Source organism: Conger conger, chromosome 11 (assembly GCF_963514075.1).
Source record: "Conger conger chromosome 11, fConCon1.1, whole genome shotgun sequence".
NCBI lineage: Eukaryota > Metazoa > Chordata > Actinopteri > Anguilliformes > Congridae > Conger > Conger conger.
Genome location: NC_083770.1, coordinates 19,699,637 through 19,711,355, shown reverse-complemented (window position 1 = coordinate 19,711,355; position 11,719 = coordinate 19,699,637). Strand labels below are relative to the sequence as shown.

General features: G+C 45.3%; 1 protein-coding gene across 1 annotated transcript; it reads right to left on the bottom strand.

Moving 5' to 3' along the window:
- Nucleotides 1–360: 360 nt before the first annotated feature.
- LOC133140048 (zinc finger protein 660-like) lies at nt 361–9,365 on the bottom strand. Its single transcript, XM_061259583.1, has 3 exons — nt 9,101–9,365; nt 3,588–4,376; nt 361–1,609 (listed from the first exon to the last, which is right to left on the bottom strand). The coding sequence occupies exons 1-3, from the start codon at nt 9,141–9,143 to the stop codon at nt 702–704; spliced, it is 1,740 nt and encodes a 579-aa protein (XP_061115567.1). The 5' UTR covers nt 9,144–9,365; the 3' UTR covers nt 361–701.
- Between the last annotated feature and the right edge of the window lie 2,354 nt (nt 9,366–11,719).

The window sequence follows — 11,719 nt, the reverse complement described above, 5'->3', positions numbered from 1 at the left end:
CGAGCCAACCAAGAGGACCAGAAGTATTTCAGAGTATTTCATCATACTCCAGACAAGCTCAGTAAAGCACAGAAAAGTGTTTGAATCCAAAACGATGACACATTTGACCCAGGGCTGTGTTGCACACCTTTAGAATCCAGGCATTGCCATGAAAACAGTAGTAACAAAATGGCATTTCACCACGATGGATTTCTTTACCACTAACTGAGGACTCCACAGAGATATTTTAGCTTTGTGACATTTTGGTAGAGCACCTCATCTGTACAGCAGATCATTTAAAGCGACCGCAACGATTTTGGGTAGCCAATCCAGCTCAGGGTGACCAATCATATACTGCTGCCATTTCATATAAATATCAAGTAATATTCAACTGCAATGTTTTATTTTGAACTTTTTACATACCTCTTTAGAGGGTTAATCCAGACAGACAAGGATATCTGTATCAATTAAGTTTCTTTTAACACATATGTGAGTCTTGCCTGAAGAGTCTCCCTTTAGCAGCATACGAAGTACATTTACAAATGTACATTTATATTTATAGTCATATTTACAAGTACACTTCATCTCATCCCCACAGATTCGCGTTTCAAACGGTCCCTCTTTGGTTCACCCTCTCGACGCACAGCTAGTTTGGTCAAAGCAAGCTCGTCCGCCTGTCCTCCCGTCCGGCGGTCAGTTTCTTGGGCCCGTCCGTCCGTCCGTCAGTCGCTGTCGTCGCCGTGCGTGCGGCTGTGCAGCTGCAGGCTCCGCAGGTGCTTGTACAGGCGTCCGCACTTGGGGCAGGGGAAGGGCGCCTCCCCGGTGTGGATCATGGCGTGGGCCTTCAGGCTGTTGCCGTGGCGGAAGGTCTTGGGGCAGTGGGAGCAGGCGTAGGGCTTCTCGCCCGTGTGGCGGCGCAGGTGGATGCGGTACGCGCCCAGCTGGCTGAAGCGCCGGCCGCAGCCCTCGCAGGCGTAGGGCCGCTCCCCGGAGTGCGTCAGGGCGTGGCTCTTCAGCACCTTGCCCTCGCGGAAGCCCTTGCCGCACACGGCGCACACGTAGGGCCGCTCCCCGGAGTGGCAGCGCTCGTGCACCCGCAGCCCGCCCAGCCCGCGGAACGTCTTCTCGCAGTCCCTGCAGCTGTAGGGCCGCTCCTGGGTGTGCACGCGCGCGTGGATCTTCAGCCCCCCCTGGTGGCGGAAGGTCTTGCCGCACTCGGGGCACTGGTGCCTCTTCTCGGCCGAGTGCACCAGGCGGTGGGTGAGCAGGTTGCCGGGGCGGCTGAAGCAGCGGCCGCAGACCTCGCAGTAGTAGGGCTTCTCGCGGGTGTGCGTGCGCCGGTGGTCGGCCAGGTAGACCAGGCGGGCGAAGGCCTTGCCGCACTCGGGGCAGGGGTACGGGCGCTCCCCGGTGTGGGTGCGCTGGTGCAGCTTCAGGTGGCCGCTCTGCCGGAAGCCCTTGCCGCACTGGCCGCAGCGGTACGGCTGCTCGCCCGAGTGGATGCGGCGGTGGGTCGCCAGGTTGGTGGCGTGCCGGAAGCGCCGGCCGCAGTCGGGGCAGGGGAAGGGCAGCTCGCCCGAGTGGATCAGAGCGTGGGAGCGCAGGTGCACCGAGCGCCGGAAACTCTTACCTGAGAGAGAGAGAGGGAGGGAGAGAGAGAGAGAGAGAGAGAGAGAGGGAGGGAGAGGAGGAGAGAGAGGGAGGGAGAGGAGGGAAGGAGAGGGGAAGAGAGGGAGGGAGAGGGGGGAGAGAGGGAGAGGGGGGAAGGAGAGAGGGAAAGGGGGGAGAGAGGGAGAGAAGAGTGAGAGAATGAAGGAAAGAGAGGATTCACACTGTTAGCCAGATGAACAAGCACTGAAGATGCTGAATGGGTAATGGAATTGTGATTTTAAAATTGTTAAATATGCTCTGCTCGGCAATTATTCTTGAATAAACGATGACACTTTGACTGTAATAATTATGTTATGGCAAAGAAACAATAGGTAAGATTGTGTTAAAACATTGCTACAAGACCATTGTAAATCCCTTCCTATCATTGAAAAAGGCTCAGACATGTTGACTCACCCTCTGCCTGTGTTTATAGTCCTTAAATTCTGGTTTCAAAATCGGGGCCGTCACTCTGTACCAAAACATTGCACAGCCGAACAATAATTCAAGTTCATTGGTTGAAAAAGTGGTTCTAATTGCCACAGCCAATGGCATGGGGGCTTATTGTGATAGTTTGTGTGTAGCTGCCTGTGTTGCACTCCAAACAAGCTATCACTGAAACTCTGTATACTATTGCTTATTATCCAAGCGAAGACTATATACTTATAAAACAATACCAGTTCGCAACAAGCCAATTAGCCATGGTTACCTTGACAAATGAAAAAATATCCACCTGAGGCAATATGAACATAGTAGCGAGCATTGTCTGGAGTGCAATTTTGGCAGCTACGTGTTCCTTTTATCTCTTTACATGTTCAATCATGCGTGTTTAGCTAAACCTTTTTATCTCAAACTGTAAGTTGCAGTTGCATCATTTGTGGTACACTATCATATCTTAGTTATATAGCCAGCTAGTTCCATAGCAAAATAAGTTGCTTGCTCATAGTTGGTTAGCTAAAGTGAAACCTTCAAAAACACAAAACATATTAATAGTGTTGTCCAGCACACTAATGTCTACATATTCAGCAAATATTTTCTTACTAGAACACTACAAAAATACGGCAGACTCTGTTGTGTTTGTTTCTGTCAGTGCATGTTGTGGTTTGAGGGTGTTTCTTGCTGCAATTCCTCTCTTGACCATTAGGAGTCTGAAGTTACCTATTGTACCTTTAGTATAATTATATAAACATTACGATGCATTTACAAGATGTAAATAAAATGCTATTAATCTCAATGTACATTTCCATTCCGTAAAGTACCTGGGTTATATAAATATATAAAAAAATATATCAAGAATAAAAATATACGTGGAAGAATTCCAGACAGGACTAATCCAGCATGAGGACATATTTCCAAAAAGGTAAACATCTACTTCAATTGTTAGAACAGATTTGGATTTGGAACTTGATGATGAATTGGCTCTGGAAATGCTAAAAACCAGAATTGCAAAATCCAGGGGTCAAAAAGTAAAAAGTCCTGGCATGCATTTCTTCCACCCATGAACTCAACCAGCCAATTAGTTCTACCTCCTGGCTGAAGAACTGTGGGAATTAGACAGTCCTGGTCATTGGAACTGAAGGAGGACTGTTTACGTTCTGATTTCTGCTGAAAGTCATATCAGGGGTCGGAAGCCTGGTCCTGGAGAGCCACAGATTTAATGCTAGTTTTTTGTTTTCACCTTAAAGGAGAGGTAAGGCGAGTTGACCATGTCAGTTAACAGAGTAACAATGAAAGCCATCATACACTGCAGTTCTCCAGGACCAGGGCTGGGGACCCCAGCATACTTTGCGGCTCTCCAGGACCGGGGCTGGGGACCCCAGCACACCTTGCGGCTCTCCAGGACCAGGGCTGGGGACCCCAGCACACCTTGCGGCTCTCCAGGACCAGGGTTGTCGAATGTGGCATCTGGACCTGCTGAAAGGCGTAAACCGTAGCGGAGCAGAGCGGGGCTCCTCACTCACCGCACTCCGTGCAGCTGTGCAGCCGCTCCTCGGTGTGCGTGCTGACGTGCCGGTTCATGTCGCAGGTGCGGGCGAAGCGCCAGCCGCACACGGGGCAGGAGAAGGGCTTCTCGCCGTTGTGGATGCGCTGGTGCGCGCGGTAGCTGGCGTTCTGCGTGAAGCGCTTGGGGCAGAGCTGGCAGGCGAAGGGGCGTTCCCCGGAGTGCGTGCGCATGTGGTTGGTCAGCACGCAGGAGTAGCGGAAGCACTTGCCGCACACCTTGCAGACGTAGGGTCGGAGGTCGCTGTGGGCCTCCTGCTGGTGGGCCTGCAGCGCGGCGATGCCGGGGAACACGGCCTCGCAGTTCTGACACGGGTACCTGCCCGCGCTCCACCTCTTCCTCTCCTTCTCCTCCGCCTCCGCCCTCCTGTCTTTACCGGCCGTCCTCGCGGCGGGCTTTTTCAGGGGGGCTTGTTTCTTCCTCCGCTTCACCTTCTTGGTCGCGGTCGCGGTCGCGGCGGTCCCCCGCGCCTCACGCTTCGCCGCGGTCGCCCCGTCGCGGTCGCCATTGGCCAGAGCGGCACCGCCGCCCCGCCCGGGAGTCACCTCCGCACCGCGCCTCCCCCTCCTCCCCCGCCGCAGTCCGCTGTTCTCCGGCCTCCCGTCCTTCTCCCGCTTCACGTAGACCAGCAGCGACTCGCACTGCTCCTCTTTCACCTCCACCAGGTCGATGGGCTCCTCCTTAACCCGGGGGAGCCCCTGCCAGAGCGCCTCCCCCACCCCGCCCAGCTCCAGGAGACACGCTCTGCCTGCAAGCACAGACCAGACCCTCCAGTCAGCCGCTTTCAGCCTTAACCAGGAGTTACCCTTTACTGAAACAACGTCCCTCCTGTGTTATTGAAAGAGTCAAAATGTATGAATATGAACTAGGATGTCTGTCCCCTGAGCATGCTGATCAAAAACCTTGTCGACCAGTCTTAAAGTAACCTTGCTTAAAACCTTGCTTCAAATAAAATAATTATTCCTGGGAATAAACTGTAACTCAACCTGAATGAGAGGTTCCAGGATTTGACATGAGATGCCAGTACAATAACAGGCCTGTAGTTTCCTGGGTCAGTACGATTCCCCCTCAAACATACATTTGTATAAAAATACTACCTTGTGCCCAACCAACTGCAATCAGCTATATTTAGAAACATATAAAACACACCTGTCTTTTTTTCCAATAAGGTCATCCTTGAAGTATTCTTGAAAACGTGCCATTACGAACGGCTGAAATGTTTTCAGATGTTGCACACTACTTCATCAGTCCTCACCCCAAGATCTTTAAAGATATCCTGGACTTTGTACCTATAAGCTCTTCTCTGGAAAGGCTTGCGAGAAAATTACTGTTTTGGATATTAGCAACATGCTTATTATAAAGCAAAGCTCCTTACATTAAATGCAACAGCACTTTAACTTTCCACATTTCTACTGAAATATAACAAATGCTTAGGATTACTTTTTGGATGATTTGCATTTCAAACATCCTTTTAGGAAACCTTATTAATTTAATAACATCAGCAAGCATATACGCAAATTATATCTCTCCAAACGGTTTTTAATAAGTTGCACTTTGTGAAATAGCTTCTTTTCTCCACAATTCCCACATATTTATTCATGAACGGTGGAGACCTATATTTATTAAATTTCAGAACGAGTTTACTCAGGGCATGAAAAATAACCCCTTTGAATTTGCTCTACTTTTCATTCGCGGGCTGGCTAAAAGCTACAGCCACTCTATTCTTATATTCTCTCTCATCTCGTTAGCTTGTTTGAAGTAAAAAACACAGCATTAGAGGCAGTCTCATCTTGCCAATGTACATCAAAGGTACCCGTTTGTCCATTGCCTTTTGAGCTGTAAATCCAGTCAAGATTACACAAAATCAAACCCAGAACCAATTTGGGGAATTGATCTAGAACCAATCCAGAGTAAAACCTAGACAACACCTCCAACCCCCCTCTGACTGCACCAAACTAATAAAACTTCTGTAAAAGAATTTCAATAATGAAAACAGCAAACTAACTCACAAACACACAAAGCTATAATAAACATTTTCTAAAAGTCTGTCAGCACCAAATTACTGATGTCAAATAACAAAACCTTCCTTCATGTTTCACAGAAACAAGGACAATCCCAAAGCAATATTCCAATCGTATAGTATAGTTCCTTAGCCAGTACTTCATTCTCTACTACCTGATGGCCAATTGCAATTTCTCAAGTGTTCACATAAACATACGTGCCTGTGGTTCTCACTGAAATAACTTTTAGATATATGCCATTGGGACTAGCTAGCATATTCACAAAGTTCTGGAATATCTGTATATTGGACGTACATCGGAGCAATGGGAACAGAGAAGGAGAAGAACTTTTTTCTAGAAGTATGTTTATATTTGTTAGTACTGTTAGGATGAAGATAAAGAACCTTGATACATTAGGCCCGAGTGTAGCACTTCAGGAAGGATATTAAACAAGTGTGGCCTCCTGAAAAAGCCTGCTTGGCGAGGAGAAACACTAGCAGAAGACCAGATTCCGATCCCAAGCACCTCTGCCATTATCTTTATGCCAACGTTAGCTAGGCCGGGAGATTGAATGATAGGAGACATTTCAAAAGGTCTTCATATTTTTTTTTTATCCCAATAAAGCAACGCAGATCTAAAGATGCACAGCAAGCGGAGGCTTTTTAGACTATGGGCTTTCTAGACTATGAGCTATTCATCCGCACATATTCACCCCCATTCCCATAGATTACGTGATGCAGGCTGCTTGTGCAGCTAACTCATTACATTCTGGAATGAAAGCACAATGCCTTTCATTATGAACCAAACTGAGTTACTGAGATGGGAACAGGTTTGAGGATCACAATGAGATTTATTTTCTGCCCCACCAGACCGTGACCCAGCCTGTACTTTTTCCCCCATAGAAAATGCCTGAAAGCAGGTGGAAAATTAGTTTTATAAATTTCCATCTGAAGTTTTATAAGGTATAACAGTAGGTTTATATGCAAAATACCATCAGCACACACCATTAATCTCTCATATGGATAAAACGATAAATACAACAAACCATATTCGCAAGAACAAACATCAAAATAAAGATTTAAACTCCCCACCACATATGCCAGATTCCTTCATTTTTAAGAAACCACACCTGAAACCAACATATACATTCTGAAATGCAGGTGTGTAGGCTGCAGATACTAAGCTAAACCCTACCAAGCCTTTTCCCTGAATTGTATATTGTATATAAGTATATAAGTATCCATATTGTCATCTACCCCAGGTTCTCTTAACTCTGCTAATCCAAAATGTTTCCACCTGGAAACCAGTCGTGATTGTGACATCAGCATTAGAATATTCAGTTAAGAATATTCTAATCCAATATTTGTGATATGTGCTCCTCACTTTAGGGACATAAAATCATAATTTTTATTTCACTTCACACATTGTGTCAAACAGAGATGGACAATAGATATGAATTTGCATTAATGTCAATGCACAGGCACCAGATTTATCTGAGAAACTCATTTCCGTCTGCAGTCTCTGGGCAGGCAGGAGAAATGAGTGATCTCATTCCTATCTACTGGCCTCATGTCCTCATTTTCAAACCTTTTTCTTCTGCTCGTGAATGGGCCCGCATGACAAAAAGAAATGGCCTAAATAAAGAAATTCTTGATCCCCACCAAATCCCCGACACTGCCTTCCCAAATCCCCGATACTGCCTCCCCAAATCCCTGATACTGCCTCCCCATCTCCCAGCTTCCCGTCTCTGTAAACCCCTCGGCAAGCTGCCCGGCAGCGGCTCTGCATCGCTCCTGTAGGGGCTCCGCTTGATCTCCTCATCAGGGCTTTGCTCTCCCGTTTTGACTTCAGAGGGAAGGCCCCTATACTCTCAGCGAAAGATTCTTCTCTGCCATGAAACCGCTCATAGCACAGACTTCTCTCCCATCTACCTGTGAAACAAGACCCTCTTTCCTTTCTCAAACCCGCCAGTACAGAAAGCAAAGCTCAAGGGCCCAACAGCTGTGCGGAACTTATCGCGGTTACGCCGAGACTCGAACCACCAACCTTCCAGGTCCCAGTCATATACTTTAGCCAGTAGGCTACAGGCTGCTCTTTTAAGAGAGCAAAAGGGTAAAAAAAAAGGACAGGAGGAGGTTTTGGAATAAATCGACCTGTAACCATATACGAAATATGGGTACTGTGGACCAATACCCGCTGGCTGGGGGTTTTCATAACAGCTAAGCCGATAGCAGAGTGCATTTTCATCAGACGGCTAGTGCAGTTCCTTGGCAATCCAGAGGAAAAAGCCACAAGGTCATAACTGTATGGGACAGATGCCAGGAGAAACTGGAAACCGTAAACATAAAACTGACAACAAAAAAATAAAGAAAAAGTGAGAAGACAGATTGCACCACATTGAGCGTTTTGTTTCATTGTATGATTGACGCCATTATTATTTATACATTTTTATTATTATTATTATTATTATTATTATTATTATTATTATTAATTATTATTTATATGTAGTGCAGGTAGAGATGCGGGAAATGCTTGCAGGTGGAGTCATGCTTGCTTCGGTTCAGAATTTGTCATATTCACCAACAACTAAGAACGCTATAAACATTCCATCATACATTTAAGCGGATGGATAACAGTACGTCATATGTTAAAATCCCAGGATGGCCGTTGCTGTGGCACTCTCGAGCATACCGGTACTTCACCTGGCTTGTTCAGAAAATATCACTAGAACACAGCTAAAAGGGGCGGAAGCAAATTGATAGATCATTGATAAATAACACATGCCCCACCTAGAATAAGACAATCTGCTCAGCTACGAAGTTACTTTCCACGAAATAAACGCAGAACTACACCGCAGGTGGTTTGCTGTGGTTTGGCTAGTAGGCTAATCCTAGCTAAATTAAGTTACCTGTACATCATCCTAAATCCGTGCACAGTAAGAACTGCAACGACACCAAAAGGTAATGTGCATCGACGATAGACCTTCGGCATTTTTGCTAGCTAACAATTGAATTAACTAGAAATATTCCAATTGAATTTAATTCGCGAGCACCCATGACAACTTTGATGCTGCACATAGACGGTTCATGGCACACAATGCGTTTTCCCGACGTGTAATTTCAACTAGTGAGATAATAATTTGCTAATCTGCAGTAGAGACGGTTATCCGATGGAGCGTCGTCAGTAAAAACTAACGTCAAGCACGTCCAGCGGCGCACTTGCTTCCAGCATAGCATTACTTCACAAAACATAATCAGAGCTTCTGCAGAGGAGGATGCGGTTACTCAGCTAGTGACTTCAGGAAAATACGTTAAACGGGAGAAAAGACAGCTAAATTAGCTAGCTATCTAACCAAATGCTGCACGATCTGCCCATGCCATGCATTTCATTGCAATCCAAATAACCGATCGAAAACAGCTGGCAATTCAGCAGCGAAGTAATACGACAAATAGTATTAATATGCTAACATTACCTTTTGGGCTTTTAATCGGGCGCTTCCTTTGTCTCGTCATCATTTTTCTCCCTATTTCTGAGGGTGCCTTTCTGTGCACTGGTTTCTCTTACTCAAAACGGTACTAACGTTGGCTAGAACACATGCATTTTGAGAAGCACGCCGCGTTACTTTCCCTCCGAGCCCTCGTAGAACGCTCCAGGTTCAGGATAACCTGGGCCAGCCATGTTCTTTTAGTCTAGTCGGTGTATCCGTAAATCTAAACCACCCCCTCAACCAGTCACATATTAACGACCCGGTTCTACGTAATGTGTATTCATCAAGGTCCTTATGTCACGCCCACTCATCCTCGATCCAATAAACTTCGCAAATTCATAACGAAATTAATTCCTACGTTTAGCATCGTGCCTCTTCAAAAATTGACAAATTTCATGAGTTTTCCATGATCACAGTTAACATTGTACCCCAGACAACAAAAACGTATTATAGCTGGGACCAAACCCTATCAATAACCCAAAGATAAATAGTAAATACACTACCATAAGTAATAATAGAAAACAGTGAATTGCCCTGGCCTAAATAAATAAAGTTATTTATTTAGACCTCCCTCCATAAACAAGGTCAGCCACATGTTATGTTAGATTCTTGCCCTTTTCTGAAGAAAAGTCTATAAAAAGGTGAGTCTTGTGTAAGTCTCGTGTTAGCCACATTCTGAAAGTTGGCACCTCTAGCTTGGACCACAAAAATACAGTTCTTGCTTTTGTTTTAGGAGAGCACATTTTAGCATTTTGCATTTAAAACCCCCAATGTACCTAATAAATTCACACAAAAAAGGAGATAATATGAGCTTGTTTATTTTGATGAAAACAGCATTCATCTTCATATGCCTCTTAGTGCATTTTCTAATGAAGCTGCAAGCCTCAGGCGAACTAGATGAATAGGTTTAATGTCCCGTTCATTTTTATAGCATACTTATCACACCTCATAGTCTTGCCTAGAGCAAACCACTAAAATCGATAATATATCATTAACATTGTGAATCATTCGTCTGCTCAGAACAAATGGTACAATTCACAATCTAAACACTAGGTGGAAACAATGGAAACATGTTCCCTCTAAAATGCATAGTATACCAAGGATTTAAGGTATGATTCGTTCTCCTTGCCTCAAATCAGAGTTAACTAAGATTAGGGCACTTAGGGCACATAACTCTGCCAGCACTGGAATTGTCAATATAAATTGTAGCCACTATAGCTTGGGCACTAGTCTTTGGGTTTACTTTTGTAACATTGTTCTCTGCATACTGATGATAGTTCATCTAGGAGATCTGTATTCTTGTAATTTAGTCTTTAACTATACAATAGTTCATAAGTACCAATAAATAACCATTTTTAATTTAAGCACGTATGAGACCTGTCAGATACAAAGACTAATAGGTTGTTTAAATGCTTACTGTGTTTAGAGAATGCTTAGAAGAGCGTGGCTTCTCGACAGACCTTGTTTTTGAAAAGGCCTCAGTGATACTGTCTCACGCTGTTTACAGGGTGTGTGCATTGCGCAGAAGTATCAGTTAACACGCTTATTTTAAACTTTAAAAAAGTGTGCCAGGTATTTCCTCTTCTGATTGTATTGCTAAATGTTATTCCGTGTCTTGCATGAATAGCCCCCCTGCTACCTCCATCCCCTTCCCCATGCCCCTCCCTTCCTTTTTGGCTGCAGCAGGGGAACATGAAAGCCATAGTTCTGCCCCCTGGCCATCCTAATCGGAAGTAAACAAAACTGCACTAAATTCTGAAACTTGTATTGAAGAATAAAGACAGAAATGTTGGCAGTATTTAGTTGTTCTTGCCCCCTGGGAATGCTTCCTTCCTCATTGCAGTAAGGTTTACTGTGAGCACCCTGACAACCACCTTTTGACAAATAGAATATCTAATTGGACTAATTAAAAGGAAAACTTATTCTCAACCAGCCTGAAAGTGAACCTATAACTGCAACTCAAATAGCCTATATTGTAAGCAAAGTGACTCCATGGTGCATCGTACTTATACAGACATGGCGGCTAGGTAACCGCATGATTCAGATAATAACACTGGAGTGTTCGGGGTTCGGAGTTAGCTTTAGTCAATTTGGGGTCGTAGCCACTCGTAATGGCGTCCCCATGCTGTCACAATCTAAAGCCTCTACTGTGCATAAGACGACATCCGCAGTCTGCTACATTCGGATACAGGATTTTCACCTGGTCTTCTCCACTGCAAACACCCTGACATTTTACTCTTCGGATCTCCAGGCAGTGGAAATAAAAAGTCGTCCAGGCGCTTACCTAAGAATGTTGGCCGCATTTCAAACGGTTCTCGCCCAGAACATTTGTTTTAAACTGACCTAAATCACTGTTGGCTCTTTCATTTAACCACAGATAATGGATGTCCCATATATCAACCGATGGTGAGGATTCCATTTAGAGTTCCACAGTGGAGGGGTCTATGAACGGCGATGCCAAATCGGTGCATCATTCATTCTTTTTCTCGTGTTGTTCAACACTCTTGGAATAGATAATCTAGTTTGTTTTTTATTCCAGTTACTACGGGGGGCTGGGCTTCAAAGAGGAAGGTGAACGCCCCCCACCACCAAAGTGCTCATATA